General features: G+C 38.9%; 2 protein-coding genes across 2 annotated transcripts; both read left to right on the top strand.

The window, feature by feature from the left end:
* Positions 1-579: 579 nt before the first annotated feature.
* Positions 580-3,906, top strand: LOC104440816 (purine permease 21). The gene is made up of 2 exons (XM_010053797.3): positions 580-749; positions 2,563-3,906. Exons 1-2 carry the CDS (start codon positions 698-700, stop codon positions 3,735-3,737), a joined length of 1,227 nt encoding a protein of 408 aa, XP_010052099.2. The 5' UTR covers positions 580-697; the 3' UTR covers positions 3,738-3,906.
* Positions 3,907-16,986: 13,080 nt separating this feature from the next.
* LOC104440814 (purine permease 21) lies at positions 16,987-20,500 on the top strand. Its single transcript, XM_010053796.3, has 2 exons — positions 16,987-17,146; positions 19,019-20,500. The coding sequence occupies exons 1-2, from the start codon at positions 17,095-17,097 to the stop codon at positions 20,200-20,202; spliced, it is 1,236 nt and encodes a 411-aa protein (XP_010052098.2). The 5' UTR covers positions 16,987-17,094; the 3' UTR covers positions 20,203-20,500.
* Positions 20,501-25,840: the final 5,340 nt, after the last annotated feature.

Below are 25,840 nucleotides of genomic sequence, written 5' to 3'. Positions count from 1 at the left end.
CATATAAATAGAGTCCGGTCCTCTCTCCACCCACATACGAACAACAAAACAGAAAGAACGTATTCTCTCCTCCATCAATTGAATACATTAAGGTTTAGTGGGTTAAGGGAGAGAAATCGGATTTCTTCTTTTTTGATCAAGTTCAAGCGTAGCGCTATGGATAAAGGTATGTCTTCATCTATTTGTGAGAATCATGAAGATCAAAGATCCTTGATTTGTTATGAATTTCCGCATCAGGTTTTATATGAATTGTCTAACATTTCGAGGTCAACTATTATGAAAAAAAAAATGGTAATATGGAGCAAGTTTACATGGTGCAGGTAGTCTTTTAACCATCGGGGATCTCTATGAAAAGTTAATTACAGAGCATGCTCAATTTTAGATATATACAGCGCTGTATGTGCATCTTGAATGTTTGACCCAGCGATTCGGAAGCCGGGCGTGCACGTTACAAAGAAAGCGACTGGCAGTACGGGACACGAGTTCCATTTTCCCTTTTTATGACTAATACCTGCTTTTCGTCGATGAAAATAGACATTTAGTAATTATATATGTTTAGACAAAGAAGCATGCGGGACCCGTACATACATACAAACCTCCTCCTCTTTCATCCCTTGTTGGTTTCTGCTTCAACCCACTCTCGGCTTTCATAATATCTTATCGCTCTCTTCTGGGTTCTCTCTCTCTCATCCCCGACATGGGAGAACTAGCTCGTCATCATCCTCAGGAGCTGCAACTCCACATCGTGGGTAAGTTTGATTCTTGAACTAGCTAAGCTTTGCAACGGAACTCGACCGCTTCTCTTCCTGCTACTCTCTGTTTCTCTTTGTTCTTTTGTGTGTTTTTTCTCATATGCACGAGTATATGTATATGCGCGAGTTGAAGATCCAGATGATTAAATTGTTCATGCGAGGAAGCTAAAACTTTCAACTCCATAAGCTCCTACTCTTGGACTTTTGATGAATCCTAGGCCTTCTAACTTCTTTTTCTTCGCCTGGACAAGCAAAAAATACAAAAGTCCGTTTTCTGATCCAGAATTTTTTTGGTCATCCTTCATTCTTCTTTTTTCTTTTTTCTTTTTTCTTTTTTCACCATGTGTGTACTATATGGATCCATTATCTTCTGTTTTCAATGCAACAGATCTCCAGTTGTTAGGTGGGCGTCTTAGGTATGGGTCTTAGATAGGTGGTCCAGGGAACCGCCTTTCATTTAATTCTTATATTGGTTTTTATGCCACTTTCTTATCAATATTCATATTTCTTCTGAACTTCCGAGTAAATGATCTTTTTTGTTAATTTTCTTTCCCAAAAAAAAAAAAGTATTGTAGATATTGCTGATAGGGAAACACACTATCAATGCCCCCCGGCCTCAATGTCTATATCAGTTCAAGAAAATTATCTAGTGGGGACTAAAAATGGGACCTACCTTGAGCATCCGTTTGCTTCTGACCAAAGAGTGATGAGGCGCCCCTAACCGATGGCTTTAGGAGGGAAAAAATCATAGTTGGTTCAGTGGTCAATTAAGAATCTAATATGTGTTTGTAACTTGGGCTAAGGTACAGATTCATCGACAGCACTAAATAAAAATAATTTTGTGTTTGAACCATCTTTCTGGGTTTACACTTGAGTCTTAGGCATCCATAATTTTTGTTCAATATTGCATGGGTTGATGGTTATGGAATTAAGGTAAGCAAGCTTAATCAATGTTAAAGTAAAAAACTAAACCCATTTGAGAAAGTTAGAATCACGCATGATTGACAATTTCGATATTAATGTTTGTCTAATTGAATGTATGTCAAATTGAATCTATTCATAATTGTTTGCCCATCGTTTTATTCTAAACGCATGGAATGGAGATTAACACCATAGTCTTTCACTGACGATCGATACTCAATATGATAGATATCCTTTCTACATTCAGCTCTGCCTATCGATGGGGAAGTCTTTTGGGAAATATATTCCTTCGCATCAAATTTTTTGCGGCAAATTCCACCCTCTTTTGCATGAACAAGGTCATCGTCGACTGTTCCCATACCCAATCCCCTAGAGTTGTGGTCGAGTACATGCGCAGCAATATAGCGGGATATCTTTCACGAGAGAGCTCGCAATCATTCATCGATTACATTAATGATACCAACGAAATGTCTTTGTAGTGTAGTGGGGTAGGTGAAGTGCACCCAAGAACATCATCAACTTGGGTGGATATCATTCTCGATTAGAAACGGGTCCCACGTGTGATTCTATATACAGGTCATCGTCAATTCTAGCTGAAGTCCCGGAAAAAGAAACGTCTAGCTCTTCACGTAAAGATAGATGGTTGCAAAGCCACTCAAACACCTTATTTTGACACATGCTACTTTGTTTGCACATATATTACCAATAGATAATTAGTTAGTTCCTACATTTGAATTAGGTGCAGTGTACTCACTAAATTATGAATCTAGTCATAGTCGTAAAAGTCATGTATTTTGATTTATTTATCTAGCCGTTGAGTAAGCCATCTATATTCTTTCTCTCTTACTGATTAAAACCCTTAATTCAATTGCGTCCAATTTATGACCAGAGGATCAAGAAGCGAAAGAAGAGAACTCATCCCTACCCACAAGCATCATCACCAATAATCAAGCAACAATAATCCCTAAACCCAAGAACTTCGGGTGGTGGATTAGAGTGGCTCTCTACTCATTCTTGGTGCTCTCTAGCCAATCGGTGGCCACACTCCTTGGGAGGCTCTACTACAACAAAGGAGGCAATAGTAAGTGGCTTGCAACACTTGTCCAACTCGTGGGCTTCCCAATCCTCTTCCTTCTCTACTTTATCCCCACACCAAAAGACCGCAACAACCCAAACATCCAAATGCACCCACAAGCTCAATCTCAATCGCAATCACCCTCTCTCAAAAGCCTCGCTCTTGTGTACCTCTCCATAGGCACAATTCTGGCTATAGATTGCTATTTATACTCACTTGGCCTCCTATATCTCCCTGTCTCCACCTACTCCCTTATTTGCTCCTCCCAATTGGCCTTCAATGCCCTCTTCTCCTTCTTCCTAAATGGCCAAAAGTTTACCCCCTACATCATTAACTCCCTAGTCCTCCTCACAATCTCCTCAACCCTCCTTGTGTTCCAATCAGATTCGGAAGACCCTACGGGGGTCTCCACAGGGAAATATGGCCTAGGGTTTGTGTGCACTATTGGCGCATCAGCTGGTTATGGGCTTGTCCTATCCTTGACCCAACTTAGCTTTAGGAGGGTCATAAGAAAGGAGACATTTAGGGCAGTTTTGGACATGCTTGTGTACCAGTCTTTAGTGGCTAGTGTGATTATTTTGGCGGGGTTGTTTGCGAGTGGAGAGTGGGAGCATTTGGGGAGAGAGATGGATGAGTATGAGCTTGGGAAGGTGAGCTATGTGATGAACTTGGTTGGGACAGGAATTTCTTGGCAAGTGTTTGGAATCGGTGCAATTGGATTGATATTGGACGTGTCGTCCTTGTTCTCGAACTCGATTAGTGCAGTGGGGTTGCCGATTGTGCCCATCTTCGCTGTCGTGTTCTTTGGGGATAGGATGAATGGGATCAAGGTAATATCTATGATCTTAGCAATTTGGGGCTTCGTTTCTTATGTGTACCAACATTATTTGGACGATGCCAAGTTGAAGGGTCAAAGGAATAGTGTTGGTGGGGATGAGTTTAGTATAAGATGGCCACTAAATGCTCCAAATGCAAGAGTTGGTGAATGATTAAGATGGTGGAGTGTTTTGGTTTGTGTTTAGCTAAGTTCAAGTAGAGATCTCGTGCTGTAACCACTTGGGGGAAAAAACGTGGAACTGAATAAGATGATTGAAAATGTTGCTAATACTTTGATTTTTTTCTCTATGCTTTGATTACAAGAAAGGCATCTTGTCTTTAGTGCCCATTTTGCAATTTAATCATTCAAGTTGGGTACTTATATGTTATTTGACTAATATGAAAGTACTAGCTAATGTAAATTAGTGGTGTTTACTGGGATCATAATATTAAATCGGGGACAGAAGAGATACTTAAATTGCTTCATGCACAAAAAAGGTAAGAGTTGACTAAAGTTCTGTCTGGCTGTCTACAATCCTTTCAATTTCTTGTGCTACTTGGCAGAAGGGGGAATAGTTTTTTGGGCATATTCACCGGTCAAATTGCACATGTCCTTGCGATTGATTGTACAAGAGCTAATAAGTTACAATATAACTAATTTTCGGACAGTGCATATATTTTACCAGTGGGTTTTCGTTGTGAAAAAATCGGACTGAATAGTTAATTTCGACGACCATGATGTCATTAGAAAAAAGAAAAGTGAAGAATTCTAGTGACCGAAAAGGTTTTTCCGGTGGCCTCAACTGTTCCTTTTCTGCATTTTTATTTATTTTCGATTTTATGCAATGTGACGATGGATTTACAAAGATCGGGCTTTTTTTTTGGTACGAAAAAGGTCAGGCTTTAATTTCTTTATAGTAATTTCGGCTCTACATAATTAATGGGTCAAAAACTATAGAGCAAATCTTTTAAAGGATGAAAGCCACAAAATAACCAAGTCAATATGTACAAAACATACTATCGTGGTAGTTGATCATTACGTGATTTAAGACTTTGTTTACAAGCTGAAAGTCAGAGGTTTGACATGTTGGGAAAACCTCTTGCATATTTTGAAGATGGCAAAGCAATCTCTAATAATAAACACATGCATTTTAGTGTGCCGATGAAATGTTGTCTCCATACACAAGTTCATATATGATTATCCAATGTTAGTCAGTAATGTGGGTTGGCTTGGATTACTTAGTGTTGTGCGCCTAGGAGGTCAGCAAAAATGTTTAGACCTAAATTGTTATCAATAATGAAAACATTTTTCATTGATTAATTATTTTAAGTAATATAAACAATTATTTTTAAGAATGTTTTCCAAATCCTTCATTTTCCGTGAAATAAACAAAGCTTAAATTGCCATAATTAAAATGTTAAAGAATAAATTGGCTATCATACAATAGGTTGAAGATTTTTTGGACAATTTTTCCCATTTTTGCCTCACTTATTTCAATGCTTTAAGCCCCCTAAATTTTTTTGATAACAAATCTACTTAAACAGACCTTAACAACTAGAAGACATAAGCAAGAAGTTCAAATCATGGACCCACTTTGAGTATTTGCATACAACCACGAGAGTATAACCAAAAAAAAAAAAACAGAGAGAGATAATTCCACCAAATCCTAAATTATGCCTATTTTAAAACCAATACACCAAATTTTATTTTATGTCAGAAAAATCCCCAAACATATACGAATTTGGCAACCCTCTATCATAGTTCCATCCAAGCCCGTCTTTATAAGTCCTACGTGGTGGCTTATGTGGTCAACGACAGGCAAATGGAGCTGCTGATGTGGATCCCACGCGGCTCTAGTGAAGCCTAAACGACATTGATTATAGAGGTAAATAATTTTAGCTTCACATTTCTCGCCGAAATCGATGTTGTTTTGGCTTCATTGAAATTACGTTATAGCCAATCTATTTTTACTTTAACCAGATCTGGCCATGGTGTCGATGAACTTCGAGGTCAGATTTGGCTTCAAAGCTTGCGGCCATCGAGCTCGAAGCGAGCGGCATGGCCATTTGGGGTCAAAGCCATATCTGATGAAGCAAGCCCATAATTCCACCGATACTCCAGTCAGAAAATGCAGATTCAATGCGTTTAAATGTTTTTCTCGTTGCTGAACCATCATCGATAAATAACAAAGTCTAGATTACAAGGACTGATTTGACAACCAGGGCTATGTGTTCGAAGGATTCAAGAAAATCTTTATCATTCCATTTTTCTGCGGGCCTATTTATGATTCAGAGGGCACGGCTTGAAAGCTCACGGTTCTGCAGCTTCTTTTTCTTCTTGTTCTTGTGCACTGGGCTCACCGGAGTGAAATCCAAAAAACAGAAATAAAACTTGGTTCTCTCTTTTATTGTTTTCATTCCCATTTTTTTTTTTTTATCTTTTTTTAAATTGTCAAGTTTTTCTAATGAAGCGGTTGATGGGCATCACACCGGTGTCGTTTGTCTTAAGAAATAAATAAATAACATAAACCCAAGTTAGCATTTTTCATTAGCTCTTAGATAGAGGTAATGGAGGGACTTGATTGCACCAATTTGACAAGATTTAGAAATTTATTCTATTTTTTTAAACAGTTTTAGGATTAAATTGCACTTTCATGTTAATTATAAGACTTTGGTGCACTTATCCCTTTAAAATTTAATCTTTACCAACATGGCTTATTTTCAATGTAATTTAAATTCATAAACAACGAAAATTTTCAGCCAAATATGAAATTCTACAAAGATACTTCAGTGCCCACTAATTCTCATTCATAGGCGTAGTTGTCCAATCAAATTAGGGTATGCATTTCAAATAAATGAATCAATATTTTGCCATATATGATTCAAATGGTATCAAGATTTGCTAAAATTAAATTAAATATTGATCATTCTTACTGTGGATATACTATCTAATTTTCATTAAACATATTGCAATTTTTCCAATTTAGTCATAAACCTTTATTTTTAGCCAATTCAATTCTAAATATTTTGCAATTGTACCAATCCAATTCATTCAACCAAATTTGGCCAGCCAGCACTAATGTGGATCCTAACTGACGCCGACTGTCCAACCGACGCCGAGATGGATAATTTTTAAATAATATTTTTATTTTTCAATTATTTTTCTTTTTCTTTTTTTTTTTTTTTATCTTTCTCCTTTTTTTTTCTCTCTAGAGAGAGAGAGAGAGAGAGAGAGAGAGAAGAAGAAGAAAGAAAATAAATAAAAATGATTAAAAATTTGTCCATGTCGGCACCGACCGACATTTATGTCAACCCCAGCCGGCCAAATTTGGTCAAATAAACTGAATTGGCATAATTACAAAAAGTTTAGAACTAAATTGGCCAAAAAAAAAATTGAGACTGAATTGGAAAAATTGTAATAGATCTAAAACTGCTTCAATAATGTTTCGTAATTTTAACCAATCAAGAGCGGTGGCGAGGACTTCAACCACCTTACTAGATATTCAGATCATCAAGACTTCAACCATTTTATATTAGCGATCAAGCCTTCAAGCACTAAAAGTTGGTTCGTGAAAAGGAATCAAAGATCGTGCTGTTTGATTAAAGATCAAGCTTCCAACGCCCTCGAATTGTCCTTATGTGATCAGCCAAAGATAGAGTCGTTAAGGTTGTCAATATTCAAATGATAGAGATTATCCTATTCGGTGGAAAATTGCGCCATTTAAGCCCTCACACTGTCTTCTGATTATTAAAGAAAGAGAATCATAAGGATTCTCGAATTCATTTAAAAAAATAGAGATTCTACCCATTTATTTACTTAAGACAAATTTGGGTACACTGTTTTCTATTCTTCATATTGCAGAAAAATTGAAGAAACCCGTTTAAGAAGAACAGAATAAACTATTGTCATTTGAAATTATGACATATCCTATTGAAGTAATTTTCAACACATGAAATTTACACTGACTAGAGAAATTCATTTAATTCAATATATTAAAATTATGGATAAGAACAAAGTTCATGAGTTATAATTTTACCTACATAACTTGTGTTTTTCTATCTACAATTCAAATATTTGAGCTTAAAACTGCAAATACAGATAAAGAGAAAATATCTCAGAATACATATTTACTTATATAGCTTACCATACAAAATTTAAGTATTAACAGTAAAGAAAACCCTTAATAGAAAAGTAGACAAAAGTATAAATATGCAATTGAATTTGTGACTTATTTTATTCAAATAATTAGATTTAGTGTCTCAAAACATTTTTACTCTCTTGGGCTTAATCCATGGGTTAAAGAAAAAGAAATAAAACCCGACCCAAAAGAAGTAACAAGTAGGGTCCAAGAGTGAGGATAGGCTGGATGCGTAGTGGGCTGAGAACTTGGCTAAAAGAAACATGGGTTAGGTAAAATAGGCCCACTTGATTATTATTATTTTTAAAGAAAAATTCTTTACTTTCTTTATTCTTGTGATCTTTTTATCCATGCTTAGTACAACAGCACCTTTATTATTATTATTATTTTGCATTGTTTTCATCATTATATTCTTTGTATTTCTCCTTCTTATCTTTTTTTATTTTTTGTTTAACAAAAATAAGGTGTCAACAAGGTTCAAGGATGAAATGTTAGAAAATTTTCATCCTTGAACTTAAATTTATATAGGAGTGCATTTGAGCTAAGTGGTTTGCATTTGCCATGCTTTTTTCGGGAAACGTTTTGTCGATGCTATTAGCATCGTGAAAAGGGGTCACAAGGCTTGATTTCTCATTTTTCCATCATTGTGCTTAACATTTCTATGTTGGGAAGCCTGAAAGATGGCTTTTCCATCGAGAATTATGATCAATGAATAATGATTTATCTGTGCATTTGAGAATTAACAAAGTCATTTCGACAATCTAAAGCTCCCTGAATGACTCAAGATATATGGCAAAATAGAGCTTAAGTTTTTCAACAAATATTACGTTTACATGATAATTAAGCTACATCAAATCCATTTAAATTACGAATTTCATGGATCCTCTCTACATTATAACATGTTGCTCATTACTTCTAATTTTCAATAAGGTGAAAGACACTGAATGTATGCATATATAAAACAATAACCAGTACTTTAGGGATGTTGCCGAGAGATTTAAATATTTGGCCATAAAAGAGTCTTTAATTATACTATTAATACAAAATATTTGTGGAAAATTGTCTTCACATGTGTTATTATGTTGACTTTCTATATGTGTCTCTTATAATATATGTTCTCCTCTTATATAGGGTTAGAAGGAACGGGAAGTCAACAATGATTTGCCTTTTCCACATTGAAAAATTATTTAGATGTCCAATGCTTAAATATGTTGGGGGAAGATAGTTTAGTACGTGTAGATATCAGCTCAAAAAGTTATGAAAGTGTTCATCATAGACATCGAGAATGGGGTAAATGGTAAATTTGAAAAGTTTTATTTTAACTTTCCTCAAAATTCTTTGGAAAATGGTTTGAAATACATATTTAATTATATAACTATTGTTGATATACTTTTCTCTTTTTTGCAATGAGGGTGCGTTGAGGTTTATGGAGAATATTTTGATAATGAGGTAAGTGAAGGTGCTACTCAGGGTGTTTGGTCAAGGTAAGGACATTGGTTAGGGTGTTGGTGATGGCTTGGTCAGGATGATGAAATTGATTCAGATAACATGCACTTAAGCTTCCTAGTCGATGCAAAGTTCTTAACTAATAATGAGGATAAGGATCATGAGGACCTTGTAGAAGGTATCGAGAATTTTAGGGAATTCCACAGGATGGCCACATGGGGTCGGATTATAGTGCAACCACTCATAGAGATTGTACCATCCCAACAATCTATAAAATAATCAACTAATCTCCAACTATTTAATGTGATCATTGTTGAAACTAGTTACCAAACAAACTACTATGGAAGAAATGGGGATGAGAGTTCTAGATTTTGATATAGAGTGAGAAGATATTGATGTGACATGAAGGAGAATAGACGTTGGTTGCGACTAGTGTGAAGTTCACAAGAAAATCACCATGTCTATCAATTATTCCAAACCATATCTCTCAACGGAAACCACTATTGAGGATGCATTTGGTTGGACTTTTGGGGAAAGCCTTTGAGAATGTGCAAAGGACTTAAAGTCAAAGGAGTAATCTAAATTGCATATTGTGTTTAGTAAATTGTAATCTAAAAGTCCATTGTGAAGTATTTTTGTGCAAAATAGTTGTTGACACCTAAATTTTGACGGCCCGTTTAGTCATTTATCGCATTAAAAATTAGGGTTTAATTTTATTCAAAAATATATATTAATTGCGTAGCATATAGATTTAGGTGCATTTTTATTATTTTATTTTAATTGGCGTTTTATTTTTTGGACCGGTGCGGATGGGTTCAAATTAGTTAGATTAAGCCCACGAAAGGAGCAAATTAGCCCAAGCCTATTGCTTTTTAATTAATTAATTATCTTATGAGAAATTGAGATTTGATGCGATATTACGGTGGTTTTTTACATTTAAAAAAAAAATATTACAATCTTATCTTTAGTCTTTTGGTGGTAAAATCGTTGAGAATATTAAGGAGGATAAGCAATAATCTAAAATATTTTGTTGCGGATAGAGATTTCGAAAGATTCTAGAGTTGGATAATGGAGCTTTATCTTGAGTGAATTATCTGGAAAATCTTCACAAAAATTTTTAGATTATCTTCAATCGCTAAGTCAATATATGAAATCTTCGTTGGTAGAACAGATTGATTTGTTCTTGCTCTATAAAAGGGGGGGCTTTTCTAGGGGATTTCGAGGGGTCGAAAAAAAGAAAAAGGTCAAAAGCAAAAGCTTCTACAGAAAAGTGAAGGGGCAGAGAGGAAGGGACGTGCAACAGGAGACAGAAAAAAAAAACCAAAAAAAAAAAAAAAAGGAGAAAATCCTAGCACTATTCATCATCTTCTTCGACGCTTCCCCCCGCCCCCGTCGGCGGGCCGCCCACCGAGCCACCGCCATCGCCGCGTCGGCGCCGCATCTCAGTGATGACCTGACGCCAAGCCGCTCCTTGCCGTCGCGACCAGTCCCGACGCCAGAGCCAGTCGCCGATCCGTCGCGCGCCTCCACCTCGATCAGCGCCCCTGCCCTGCCCCGACGACCAGAAACACTGCCCTCCACCGGTAGCCGCGAAGCCACTGAGCCGCACCGGTCGCCTCACCAGCACCGCCTCACACTGGTGACCCGCGACCCCACTGCACGCTGCTCGGACCCCTGCCTCAGCAGCTCGCCTCCTGCTCGCTCGGTGGCCAAAGCCCGCCGCGCCTAAGCCCCGCTCCGACAGCTCGCTCCGTCTGACGCCGCACCGCCACGCTGCGATCCCGCACCCTCGCACCGCTGCAATCTCGCGCCTCTGCAACGCCCGAGTCAATCCACCTCGCTACGTTACCACTTAGGTTCCTTTGCCCGTGAGCTCGCGCGATCCACCCACCACCCAACGAGCTGCTCCGAGCGACGCACGCCACAGCAACCGCCTGTCCGCCTTGCTCCGCCTCTACCCAAGTCGAGTTGAGCCGTTGCCGTCTAGCCACACCGGCGATTCACCTCGCCGAAACTCCAAACGCCAGCGACCCAAACCCCTACCCGGTGTCGATGAATTGGCTACCCTCCATTTTCCTTAGGTTCTTTATTTTTCTTTTTTTTTTTTTTTTTCTTTTTTATTATTTTACTTTACTTTTAGTTGGTTTTATTATTATTGTTTAAGTTTGAATATTGTGATGTGACTTTTAGGTTATGGATATTGTAGGCATTACTTGCAAGAGTTATCTCTAAAATTATTGTAATTATTAATCCGACACGTAAGATGTCGGATCATTTTTTTAATTATATTAATTCTTAGGGTTTGTCAATAGTATTTTAAGTGTTGAATCAATATAATTATTAATTTGATCCGTAAGAATTCGGATCAGATTTTTAGTTATTTTGAACTCTTTGTCGTGATAATTAGGGTTAGGATAATCATTAATTTGACCTCGTAAGGCAACAGTTATTTTTTTGATTATTTTAATCATTTATTTGATTGAATGTCCTTATTAGTTTAAATACAATGTTTATTTGATAATTGCTTGTTTTGGAAAATATAAAAAAAATCCAAAAAAATATTTGAATTAGGATTCAGTTTGTTTTGGAATATTTCTTGTTATCTTGCATATCTAGAATATGGATTTTATTTCGAACTTAGAAAAATATAAAAAAAAAAAAAAAAAAATGCATACATTTAAGTTGTTAGTTTGTTATTTGGATTGCATGTTTAATTATGTATTAATTTTAATTTCGAATTTTCATAAAGAAAATCACAAAAAAAAATCATTGAGCATATTAGGTTAGAATGGCATGTTTCATTTTAAATTTAGATCATCTTTTAGATAAATTGCATGCTAGATTAAGATAATATCTTAGTTTAAATTAGGATTTAATGTGACTTGATCCTTAGTTTAAATTAGATAGAATTTTAATCTAGCTAGATCATTTTTGCATTTTTAAAAATAGAAATATCAAATGCATGTCATTCAGTTTTTATTAGGTTCATTTAATTAGAACTTCCTTGTCATTAGACTAAGTTATTTAATAAATGTCGCATGACATATAACTCGCATACTAAATTGTATGTTGCGTGTCATTTTAGTTAAAATAATTTTGTATGTCATTGCATCGCATTACCCATCATATAGTTTAGGTCATGTAGTTAAAATGCATGTTTTTATGAAAAAATTCTAATTTCAAGAAAACCAAAAATAAAATAAAATGATTGCTTGCTTTGTGTGATGCAATTTATTTATTTATCTTTTTATTCAATATTTAATGATGATTGAGCTTCTGTGTGGTCATCCCATTGCATGATAGTAATTTAGGTTAAAATAAATTCAAGCTGCCTGCAAAAACACTTTTGAAAATTAAAAAAAGAAATGGTACCGAAAGGGCATTAGAGAAATCTAGTGTAACCAAGTCCCCGTACCTTTAGTCTCTGGTTCATAGGAGTAAAATAATGCTTCAATTATTTTACTTAGGTGTCTAATCGACCTACCGAAAACTGATTAGTGGCGACTCCTAGTTATTAATCATTCGCATGTTAGATAATTGAACCTTAAGTTGCGATTTGGTATGGGCTTGGGAGAGCCCGAGCTAAGCTTAAAGACTTGGTAGTCAATTAACCTAATTTTAGGTGGTGCACCCGAAAAATAGGTCGCGACAATAGTGTTTGGAGAAATTTAAATTCACAAAGGACTTTTGTGATTAAAAAAAAAAAAAAAAATGGTTGGTTGGTAAAGGGCAAGCGGCTGCCGACAATCAAAATTTTATGCCGACGGTCGACGTCTTAAGTTGAAGACCTCAAGCGGTTGTCGGAGACCATCGATAGAGCCGCTTGGGGTCAAGCAACCCACAACAAGGGTCGTGCAACCTAGGCGAAGGGCACCCGAGGTCGCGTGACCTCGGTGGGGGCCACCTAGTCACACATCGCTAAGATCACATTGCCAAACTCATCATCACTTCTTCTCCTCCTCTTCATCTTAACCACCATCATCTTCTCCTCCATCTTCTTCTCCAACATCTCACAATTTCTCTTCATAAGGACCACGAAGAAGCGTAAGCCCAACGGTCCAGCCGAAGGGCCCTGCCCTCTTCAACCTCCCGTCGAGGAGATCACGTTCATCCTCGACTTGCTCGACGAGGAAGTGCTCGACTGCAAGTCCTCCCTCTCGTCTACCGCTCCTCCCACGCCATCAAGTCCCATCACCGCAAGTCCCTCCCCCCTCCACACCAAGTACTCCCCACCGCCCTCAACTACTATCTAAAGGCCACCGGCCTTGACCTCTCCCTTTGCCTCCGCATCATTGACGCCTCCCTCACTATCATCGCCGCCACCCTAGGGACTCCTTTTGCTCCCTTGACCTCTTCAAGTGCTGTTAGGCTGCTAGGTCGTGATTGCTCAGGTTACCCAAATCTGGGCAGTCACAACTTTTGGGGTTGTGCGACCTAGATCGGGCCCCACTCTATAATCACACGGCGCAGCGACCCACGAAGATCGCCCGACCCTCTGGCGATGGTCGCCTAGGCCGCGGCGACCATGTTGGTCTCTCAAGTTGTTGTCAACCCCTCATAGCTAGGTACAACCAAGCCGGCCATGGGGAACAGGGAAGATGAATAGTGTCACAAAACAAGGGTAAAAACAGAAAAACAAAAATTTGATGAGGACAATTTTGGGAAAAATAAAGTTGCACAGTATCATTTGGCATGCCAATAAAGCTAGAAGCCTAAAACAGCCTTCTATCTGCCTTGGGCTTTTAGCCTTCTAAATAGGGGTGAGCATAGTCCGGGTTGGTCCGGGCCACCCCCTAACCCTAGGACCAACCCGTACAGTGTCGGTCCTCAATTTTTAGGACCAAGGACCGACCCTACTGAGCCTAGGACCAAGGACCGGACCGACCCAATGGGTTCGGTCCGGTTCCAGGGTCAACCCGGGACCGATCGATAATTTATTTCGCCTTATTTTTTATACTCCCTAAAAAAGTAAACCTACAAATTCAAATTACACATCCATCGACAATGCGGCATTGTGTAACTAAACTATAAATACCAATACAAGATCTCAAATGAAGCACAAAGTAGATATCACTAGTCAAGTTGTGTTTGGAAAGCAAGGGCAAGCTAAGCATTAGGGTTTCTAATTAGGGCTTCTTCTTTTTTCCTTTTGATTTACTCGGCGATAAGTGAGGCGACTGGCGCGAGTGGCGAGCGCAAGCGTCAAGTGTTGAGTGGGGTGAGCGTCAACTGGCAAGCGGCAAGTGTTTAGTGAGGCCAATGGCAAGCGGTGAGCGTTGAGCAAGACTAGCGGCAAGTGGTGAGTGGCGAGCATTTAGCGAAGCCAGCGACGATAGCAAAGGGCGAGTGGTGAGTGGCGAGCGGCACGAGCAGCGCGCACGGTCAAAGGTGAGTGGCGCGGCAACCGAGGCGAGCGGGATGTTGCTACTTTTGATTTTGGCAAATTGAAGAACAAAGAAGACAAAATGGAAGAGAACGTACTTTAGGGAAGAAAGCCGTGAGGAGATTTACAGCATAAACTTCACGCCATTTTGGACGTCGCAAGTCCATGACTATGAGGAGTCCTTGGTCCTCACGGTGAAGAATGTACTGAGTCTAGATCAAGGAGGAGGAGGCCGTGAAAACCTTTACAACGTAAACTTCACACCTTTTGGAATTGGATGCTGTCTATCTATGACTCGTGAGCATGAGGAGTCAACAACTTTAACATCATTTTACTTATATTTGAATATATAAAAGAATTATATATAATATAATATAACATAAATTTTACTTAGGTTTGAATATATAAAAGAATTATAAATAATATAATATACAGGGTTGGTCCAGGGTTGGACCGACCCAAAACTCTCAGGACCGAGGACCAACCCGCACAGTGTTGGTCCTAGAATTTCAGGACCAAGGACCGACCCAGTCCCCTTGGGAACCGGACCAGGACCGGCAGGGTTGGGCCGGTCCAGGGGTCGGTCAAGGGTCGACCCTAAACCGCTGCTCACCCCTACTTCTAAATGCCCACTTTTCTTCAAGTGGGTTTGCAAATTTTTTGCCAAACACCCAATATTTGGCCTAAGGGGTTTTGGATGTCCAAAGTCCCTTCCAAATGCTACTCCTAAATGCACCCTAAATTGGCGTTGACTGGGTATCCACGCAAACATTTTCAGAGCTAAATTGGTTGGGAAGACTAAATTGACAAATTATCCAATGTTTATGGACTAAATTGATAAAATTAAAAGATTTACAATTGTCGTACAGTAAATTTTGGACTTATCAGCTGTCCATCACCACCATGATGGAATAACGCTACCATTAGTAAAATCGGCACGAGCATCATATTCGTCAACCACCACGCGGTCAACGAGGACTACCGAACCCCTAGCAAAACCAAACTTATCCACCACTACCATAAGCATCACCAGACCTAGCCTCCGCCACCACCACACTTTTTGCCATTCGTCCAAACAACACCACAAACAGACAAACTCCAATTTGAGGTTGGGGCCCCAAATCGGAGGATGCGACCTTCGAAGCAAATGAGATCACATAGTTTCAACCTTGTATTTTAGAAGATTTAAATCAAGGTTTATCTGACGCAGAACGGGTAGAGATTCTTCCGAACCGATCTCAAATAGCAGGTGGAAGAAGTTGTTGGATGGACATGTCTTGTTCGTCTCCCTGTACAATAGCTTAGTTAATACACGAACTCACCAAACTTGCCCAAAAATTCCACGGTGTCTACTTACTTTTGGATTATTAATAGTGAGGTGCTTCGACAGTCTTAATGTTTAACTGGACAAGTTAGTCCTTTTGTTTGGTTCAATCATTGTATCTCGTTTTTTTTATTTTTTCTAGTTCTTGATGTTCTACGGTTCACCTAAATATTCCTTGACTTGCAGGGATTTTGAAAACAATGGGAGTTTAAGTTATTGACTGAGTGAAAAGCTTTTGCCGGATCTAAATAGTTTAATTGTCCACCTTCGTTGGACAATTAAAGTTTTCTTGAGGTTCTATTGATGATGTTTGCAAATAAAATATGGTCATTTTTCAAATTAAGGATTAAATTTTTGTGTTAGTTCTGCATAAGTGAGCGAGACGGAAACTTAATTTAAAAATCACGTATTTTTTATGTAAATGTAAGAGCACTTATTAGTAGGCATCAGTAAATAATCTAAATATGCAAAGTGAAGTGGTTTATCATATATTCTATAAAATTGAGCCTACATAAGAGTGCTACACGTCGATAATTTCTGCAAAACGAAAAAAACCACGTTGATTTTGCGCAGACAACAACTACGTATTTTCATGCATAGCATATCCCCTATTCGGTTGATCAACCGTGTCCCTCCTTCTTTCTTTTGGGAATTTACGTAATGATGTCCTTGTTAATCTCAACTACCATGAACTAACAAGATAACTATCAAATCATCTCATCTTTTGGGGTCTCTTTTCTTTTATTTTTTTTTTTATGAACATGACTTTAGGAACATTAGTCCACTTTACCCAAAAATAACCAAAGTATATGCATAATAAATGGTTTGTATTCCGACCCCAAAAAAAAAGGTCGTATTAAATTAGTTCAGAGTTCAGACGACATTGCAGCAACAGATGAAGGAAAACGCTAGGTAATGAGCGATTTATTAGACTGAATTTCAAATTTGCAGAACTTATGGTCCATCACATTATTGAACACATCAAATTTGCAGAACCGATTTCTTATTACACGTTGTTTCACACGTCGATTTCCCTTTTGAATAATTAATATTTTTGTGCCTTGACGAAAATGGACATTTATCAGGTATATATGTTAGGGAGAGTAGCGTTCGGGACACGTTCACACATAGGAACCTCTTCTTCTTCTTTCATCTCTGATAGGTTTCTGTCTTAACACTCCCTCAGCTTTCATAATAATTCTGTCACTCTCCTCTGGGTTCTCTCTCTCCTTCTCGACATGGGAGAACTAGCTCATCATCATCCTCAGGAGCTGCAACTCCACGTCCCAGGTAAGTCCAGTTCTCTGAAGAGTATACGGATATCTGAATTATTTGAGCTTTGCAATGGAATTTATGCATGGATCCTTCGAAGCAAAAATGATGAAACGAATTGAGATGGACCCAAAAGAGAGGCGTGGAAAATAACCACCATGCGTATGTTCACTTCTCTCCCTGCAACTCTGTGTTTTGTCTCGTTTTGTAAAGAATATACATGGATGTGTGTTGAAGGTCCAGATGGTTAAATTCTTGATGTGAACAAGCTAAAATTTTAAATATCGTGAGCTCCTGCTCCTGGACTTTTGATGAATCTTGGGACTTTTAACTTCTGCTTCTTCATCTGGACAAGCAAGAATACAAAAGTGCTTTTCTCAACCTATAATTTTTTTGTCATCCTTCAATGCAAGAGATCGAAGTTTTCAGGCGTTGGTCTTAGGTAGGTGGTCCAATGAATCGCCTTTCTTTTAATTCTTATCTTGGTATTTATGCCATTTTCTTATCAATAATTGATATTTTGCATGCATGAACTTCTGAGCAAAAAATCTTGACCAAACTCTACGTCTGTATCAGTTCAGAAAATCAAGCATGATGCATTATGTTTAATCTAGTGGTGACTAAAAATTGGACCTACCTTGAGCATCTGTTTGCTTTTGACCAATTGAGTGATGATGTGGCCTTAACTGATGGATTTAATAGGGAAAAAGCATCATTGGTTTAGTGGTTAATGAAGGATCTAATATATATTTTTAGATTAGGTCATGGTACAGATTAGATTTTCATCAACACCAAGTACAAATAATTTCATGTTTGGGCCATCTTCCTGGCTTTGGAATTTAGTCTTATGCATTTATGATTTTCATTAGATACTTCATGGATCGATGTTTATGGAATTAAGGAGGGCTTTATCGTTGTTAAAATAAAAAGCCAAACCCATTTAAAAGAATTAGAATCATGCGTAATTGACAATGTCAAAACTACAGTTTGTCTAATTCAAAGCATGTCAAACTGAATTAGTACATAATCATTTGCCCATTATTTGAGTCTAAATGCTTGGAACTGAGATTAACATCATAGTTTCTGTATTAGCGATCAGTATTCAGTATTATAAATAACATTTTTATAGTTAGCTCTGCCAACTGATTGGAAAGTCTTCTAGGGAAGTATTTTCATTGGCATCACCATTCTTGCCGCAAATTCCATCTCGTTTTCCATGACATAGGTGCGTAGACGGTTCTTATAACAAAGCCCCTCAATTTGTGGTCGAGTTTCTCTTTGTTTGGCAGCAATCTGAAACTTTTGGTTGATATCTATGAGTGGCCTCTGACGAGAAAGGACGTAATCATTCCTCAATTACAATAATAATGTTAATGAGAAAGTCTTTGTCGGGGTTAGGTCAAGACCGCCCGAGATCAACTAGGGAAGGCATCATTGTCAATGGGGGATGAACTTGCTTTGGTCCCTCGTGTGATTCCACCTACACACACGATGAATCAAGTAAAGATGGTATTGCATTCTTCAATCCTAGCTGCTTTCCCGATAAAAGGTCTAAATCTTAAATATTTTCCCAAAAATTGGAAGGTCTAGTTCTTCACGTAAAGAGAGATGGTCACAAAGTAGAAGTTTAAATAAACCATTTCGTTTTGACACAGTACTTAGTTTGCATACATATTATAAATATATAATTAGTTAATTTTTACGTTGGACATAGATGTAATGTGCTCACTAAATGGTGAATTTCATCATAGTCATCATAGTCATGTATACGATTCATTGGGACTAATCATTGAACTTATTTGGACCCCAATTCCCTTTACGAGCAATGTGTATTCTTTCTCTCTTACTAATTAAGATCCTTAATTAAATTGCTATCCAACTTTTGACCAGGTGATCAAGGAGCCAAAGAAGAGAACTCATACCACTCCACAAGCACCATCACCAATAATCAATCGACACTAACCCCCAAACCCAAGAACTTCAGGTGGTGGATTAGAGTGGCTCTCTACTCATTCTTTGTGCTCTCCGGCCAATCGGTGGCTACTCTCCTTGGGAGGCTCTACTACAACAAAGGAGGCAACAGTAAGTGGCTTGCCACACTTGTTCAGCTTGTGGGCTTCCCAATCCTCCTCTTTCTCTACTTTATCCCCTCGCACAAAGACCCCAATGACCCTAATTACCCCCACATCCAAACAAACCCAGAAGCTCAATCTCATTCACAGTCACCCTCTCTCAAGAGCCTTGCCCTTGTGTACCTCTCTCTAGGCACAATTGTGGCCCTAAATTGCTATTTATACTCAATCGGCCTCATGTACCTCCCTGTCTCCACCTATTCCCTCATTAGCTCCTCCCAATTGGCCTTCAATGCCATCTTCTCCTTCTTCCTAAATGCCCAAAAGTTCACTCCCTACATCACCAACTCCCTAGTCCTCCTTACAATCTCCTCAACCCTCCTTGTGTTCCATTCAAATTCAGAAGACCCCAAGGGAGTCTCCAGAGGGAAATATGCGCTAGGGTTTGCATGCACCATCGGGGCATCAGCTGGTTATGGGCTTCTTCTATCCTTGAACCAGCTTTGCTTTAGGAGGGTCATAAGGAAGGAGACGTTTAGGGCAGTTCTAGACATGCTTGTTTACCAATCTTTAGTGTCTAGTGTGATTGTTATGGTGGGATTTTTTGCTAGTGGCGAGTGGGAGCATTTGAGAACAGAGATGGATGGTTATGAGCTTGGGAAGGTGAGGTATGTGGTGAATTTGGTCGGGACGGCAATTGCTTGGCAAGTGTTCATGATTGGCGCAGTCGGGTTGATATTCGACGTCTCGTCTTTATTCTCAAACTCGATTAGTGCAGTGGGCTTGCCGATTGTGCCCATTCTAGCAGTCGTGTTCTTTGGGGAGAGGATGGATGGTGTCAAGGTGATTGCCATGATCTTGGCCGTTTGGGGGTTCGTTTCTTATGTATACCAACATTATTTGGAAGATGCCGAGCTTAAGGCTCAAAGGAAGAGTGTTGGTGGGGATGAGGTCAGCGTGACATCACCACTAAACACTCCAATTGCGAGAATTGGCGGATAATTAAAGATGGTGGAGTGTTTTAGTTTGAGTTTAGCCAAGTTCAATCAGAGAGAGAGAGGTAATTTCTTGCTATAACCATTAGGAGGAAGAGAACGAGGAACAGAATGAGAAGATTGAAAATGTTGCTAATATTTAATTTCTTCGCTGTTTTTATTACAAGAAAGGGTACTTATATGTTATTTGACTAATTATTCCAATCAATGGTGTATACTTAGATATTATTATTATAAATTGGGACTGGAGAAATTTAAAGGGTGTCGCATTTTATGCCTTGTGGGGCCACCACTTCTGGTAACCACTCTACAAAAGTTATCTTTTTTTATTATTTGGTCAACACTTCTTTTTTTGTTTCTTCTTTTTCTTTCTGTGGGTCCCACTTTTCTTCTTCTTCTTTCTTTCCACACCTTTGTCATCTTAGTTTTTCACTCTTGCAAATCGTCTCTCTATTTTCTCCTATGCATGCCATTCTCTTCTTTCTACGCCTCTCACACCTTCTTCTTCTTCTTCTTCCACAAATCTCTCATGAATTTGCAATCCCCAAAAGAACTGCTTCAACAATTCGCGCCCTCCTTATTCGCTATCAAACAATCTAGTGAAAGCTTGTTTTTTTTCCTTTTCAATATTCTTGAGATCAAATTATATATGTAAGTTCATCTTTAATTGGAATAACACTAGAGAAAAGTGTTATTGACAGTTGCTAATTCTTAACCAAGCCTCTTGAGTGTCGCCATATCATTGAACTGACTAGGCATAGTGTGGCAATCTAAAACTCATTACACCCTATCTAGATCCTCTTATTAACCTAGAGGCAACAAAAGTCTATAGGATGCAAGTATGCTTCAGACTATAAATCAACTACACATTTAATTAACAAACACTATTTTGATGCATCTACGCTCTAAATGCAGGATTGAAACACAAGATTATGCATTTCCACAACCCAAAACTCAATTTCACTTTTAAGAAAAGATATCAAGAAATACTCAATAGCAACCCAAATGAGTATGATTTGAGACCAAGAAACTAAAAAGGAAAAAAATATATATCTTTTGCCAGAGCCATACCTTCCACATGAATGAGGAGGGTGTGAATTGTCGAAGTGAGTAGTTCTTTTGGGAATTGCAGATGTAGGAGATATTTGTGAAAGAAGGAGTATGAGGTGTAGAAAAGAGAGAATGGCCTATAAGAGAGAATAGATAAACGATTTGCAAGAGAGAGATGTCAAAGGCATTGAATGAAAGAAAAAGAAGGAAAGTGAGACCCATGAGGAAAAAAAAAAGAAACAAAATAAAAAGTGTTGATTAGGGTGAGCGGTTCCCGGTTCCTTACAGGTTCCGCTTGAAACCTGGAATCTACCCTCGGGTACAGGTTCCTCATTTTTTGGAACCTAGAACCTACCCGTCAGAACCAAGAACCTGGAACCTACCCTGTCACAGGTTCCGGGGTCGGTTCCAGATTCCAACAGGTTCTTTTTTCTTTTTTTTTCATTTTCAGATTTGAACTATAACAAAAAGGAAATAGACAAACCAAAGAGAAACCAAGCAGACTAAGAAAAGCTCTTAAGATAAGCTCTCATCAAGCACTATATCATCCACAAGTAAACAGAACCCAAAGAAACCTTTTGCAATAAAAAAAACAACTGTAAATAGTTTCGAAGCAAGAGATTTGACTCCCAATCCCGACATAAAGAATTACCACATAGGTAAATGAAAAGGACAGATCACATCCAGCAATGAAGAAGGAGGGCAAGAACCTTGCCAAAAGGCCACGGAACATAGATTTTCAAGTTTACAGGTGAAAATCTAGTTAAGAAAGATGCATATATTCAATGACTTCCTTTTCTCCCAATATTATGAAATCTCAACATATGGGAAAAGTAAAAGTTATTGTAAAAGAGGAAATTTGGTGTCATTCAATATTATCGATTGTTGTGAGGCAATGACAAATGAAATTTACAAATTCAGCATTAAGCAAGTTAGCTAATTAAAGTTGGATAACATCTTGGGACAGACCTTGTTGAGATAATTCATTTGGGTAACTACACATGTAGCCACCACCAACATAAAGAACCAAGTCTCTGGAATAGATCAACCGATTCTTCCCCTCAAAAGTCAACTTCAAAGAAGTCCCACAGTGCTTTCACACTCATCACCTGCAGATAGATCATACAACTTATGAAAACCGAGAAAGAAAAAAATACCCATATGCAGAAGTAATTTAGACATGTCCCCACAACAATTATTGTAACTCATTAACTTTGTTTTGACAGGACAAAAAGAATCAGAAAAATACAATTTGTCCCCGGTGATGAGCCTCCCCGCACCCCCGAATCAATGATCTACCTAAAGCTAACGATGCAAGGTCAACTCTTGTGTTTAAGTGGCGCTTCCAACAATCTGGTTGGCGTAAATACACTAAAGTAGGTTGGAAGGAAGAAAAAATCCCAAAAGATGCGTATGCGCTTGATTTACCGAGAGAGAGCCCATTAATGAGCAAGATGCCGGTGTAAACTAGCACATCCGTGTGCCCACATCTAGGTGAAAAATGGAAACCAGGATGAACACCAACATGATTACCAAGTCGATGTAAAGCAGAAAAGCTGAAAAAGATATGTAAATGCAGTCAGTTATCAGCAAATCAGTGATCGTATAAAGAACACATAAACCAGCCCGAAGACCGACCTGGTTGAGTCGCCATAATCCATATTTCTTGAACAGAAGTAATGAGACTTTCTTGCGGTGCTTGGATGACAATTATGACCAAACCGACAATGCACATCACACAGCCCAACATCCCTAGCTTGTGTAGTTTCTCCTTCAAGATGAAGTGCGCCAAAGACAAAGACTAACCAATTGATCCAAAGTACAAGAACGACTCGGTTAAGGGATGCCCAAACTGAAGCATAAAGTTAATGGGTCAATTTCTTGGCTTCTTCTATATTATGATTATCACTTTGTTTCCTATAAAAAAAGAACGCAACATGAAGCAAAATAAGCCATTTTAAAACTAACTATCGCAGCCAAAAAAGCAATGCACATGCTCTGAGTTCATTAGATAACCTCGACTTCAGTGGTTAGAATCGATTTAGCGAGCTCTTCAAACCGTAGCGTTACTGGCATTGTTCTCCTCGATAAAGCTAATAGTGGAGTTTATAAATAGTGACGATGCCTATGAAATCTTGCCAATCTGGAGGCTTGCCCCGCAAAGGAAGAATCAAAAACAAATGGATACCATCTTTCACAAAAACTCAAATTTTACCCTAAAAACGAAAGAGAGACAGAACAGTAGAAGAAAAATTCACCAACCCCTCCATTTGTAAGTGCAATGGCCATGATAGCAGCAAGCTCTATGACCCGGACGGGGATTCCACATGAACCCCAAGAACTTCGAGGGTGTCGAGGGAGGTTGGGCGACTGCGAGCACGCGGCGGCGCGACGGCGAAGAAGACACGAGTCTCACGGCACCAACGGCGGCACAGACGGCGCGGCGAAGACGGCGGCGGTCGCGACTCAACCCACGGCCAAGGGGGGAAGAGATCGGTTCTGGCGGAGGCAGTGGCGGTTCTGAGCAACGACGGCCCGGACGGCCAAGACAGCAGTGGCAAGAGGTGGTGACAGTGGCTTGGGTACGGCGGCGGTGGCTCACGGCGGTGAGGGGCGGCGCGAATGGCGCGACAACTTGTTGGGCTCAACGGCGAGACGGCTCGTCGGACGAGCGTGGGGCGGCGGGGTGGTGGTGGTTCGGTGGCCAAGAGTTGGTGGTGGTGGTGAGTAGAGCATGAGGCGGCAAAGTGTGGTGGTGGGTGAAGCAACAGCGAGCAAGAGGAAAGGAAGAAGAAGAAGAAGAAGAAGAAGAAGAAGAGAAGGGGTTTCTGCCGAGAGAGGGGGAAAGAGGAGAGAGAAGAAAAGAAAAAGTTGGGGGGTGCAGGAAGTGACGTGAGAGGAAAAGGTGGAGAAAAGAAAGAGAGAGAAAAAGAAAGGGGAAGAGGGGGAATCACGTGGGGGAAAAGAGAAATAATGTGTTATAGGATTATTATTATTTTTTTTAACTTTGACCGGTTCCGGTTCCCATAAGAACCGGAACCGGTCTCTTTAGAACCGGAACCGAACCGGAACTGCGGTTCGGTTCTCCGGTTCTCGCTTCTACCCGGAAACCACGCTCACCCCTAGTGTTGATCAAATAATAATAAAAAGATCACTTTTGTAAAGTTATTCAAAGTGGTGGACCCCACAAGGGACAATATGATCAAAACATTAAAAAAAAAAAAAAAAAGGAAGTGTCTAAATGAGGAGTGGAAAAAGCATCCCCCACTTAAGTTGCTTAATAGACACAAAAAAACGGAAAATTGTTCAAAAATTCCTAAACCTATTACATTTTTACTAATTCAATCATAAATCTTCCAATTTTGCCCATTGAGTCCTTTAACTTTTCACAATTTGCCAATCATTACATCTAGTCAATTTGACTAGAATTCGCTTATTTGGACACTAATTGTCCTACGTGGCACAACCAACATTGACGTGAATAATTTCTAATAATATCTTTAATTTTTCCAAATTTTTATTGATTTTTATTTTTATTTTCTTTTCCATTTTATCCTTTTCTTCTAATTTCTTTTTCAATTTTCTTCTTGTTGTGGCCGATTAGGGTTGTTGGGCCCTTGCCAACCACCAAGCAAGGCCATCATGACTAGGGGTGAGGCCAACTCAAATCTGGGCAAGACTTGCCCACAACCACGATGGTCTTTTGGCGGTGGATTGTACGGCCACAGGTGATGCCGGCAACAACGATGGCAAAGGTCCATTGGTAAAGGAAGAAGCTATAGTCGAAAGGGTCGAAGGGGATCTTCTTGAGTCAAAAGAAGTGGCGGCCAACGAAACCATCAAAGCGACAATTGAAGGTGGAGGCAAAGCTGAAGAGGTTATAGGAGATGGCACCAATGGCTACATCAAGGATGCAAGTAAGACAACCTTGCCCAAATCTAGGCTGCGTTGGACAAGGGTGGCGACCCTTGCCTATCGCTAGCGAGGGTGTTGTGGCCCTCGCCAATGGCCAATGAGGGCCCGATCACCCTTGCCCGGTGGCCGCCAATAGCTCAGAACCATTGCTAGCCACAACAAGAAGAAAAGTTAAATAGAAAAAAAAATTAAAGAAAATTTTAATAAAAAAATTACAAAATATTAAAATATTATTAAAAGTTGTACATGTCAGCCGATTATGCTACATAGAATAGCCAACATCCAAGTCAACAAATTCCTGACTCAATTGGTAGATTGGAAAAATTGGCAAAATTAAAAGGTTGAGGATTCAATTAGTGGTAAAATTAAAAAAATTAGGACTCAATTGACAAAATTAAAAATTTAGCACTAAATTTGTAAAATTGCAATACATTTAAGGCTTTTTGGACAATTTTCTCAAAAAAAAAAAAAAAATGACTAAGGTCTTGTCAAGTTGTCGCCAATCTCTTTTATTTCCATTGTGCTACTCAAAGTTAGGTAGAAAAGTTTTTTGGCCATTTAAACTAGACGACAAGTTCCATATTTCCTTCGGATTGATTGGACATACTTCTATAGATTTCTGAAATTTCAGAATCATCATAAGGAGAGTTAGTTGTTTTGGACCTCCTTTCAGATACAAA

The sequence above is a fragment of the Eucalyptus grandis genome, chromosome 4, assembly GCF_016545825.1.
Source record: "Eucalyptus grandis isolate ANBG69807.140 chromosome 4, ASM1654582v1, whole genome shotgun sequence".
Classification (NCBI taxonomy): Eukaryota; Viridiplantae; Streptophyta; class Magnoliopsida; order Myrtales; family Myrtaceae; genus Eucalyptus; species Eucalyptus grandis.
This window is presented reverse-complemented; position numbering and strand designations above follow the sequence as displayed.

What these genes read in the sequence shown, in the direction of transcription:
- LOC104440816 (XM_010053797.3), top strand. Translation starts at nt 698, where the DNA reads ATGGGAGAACTAGCTCGTCATCATCCTCAGGAGCTGCAACTCCACATC. An exon ending in GCTGCAACTCCACATCGTGG is followed by an intron (nt 750 to 2,562) that starts GTAAGTTTGATT and finishes ATTTATGACCAG; the next exon opens with AGGATCAAGAAGCGAAAGAA.
- LOC104440814 (XM_010053796.3), top strand. Translation starts at nt 17,095, where the DNA reads ATGGGAGAACTAGCTCATCATCATCCTCAGGAGCTGCAACTCCACGTC. An exon ending in GCTGCAACTCCACGTCCCAG is followed by an intron (nt 17,147 to 19,018) that starts GTAAGTCCAGTT and finishes ACTTTTGACCAG; the next exon opens with GTGATCAAGGAGCCAAAGAA.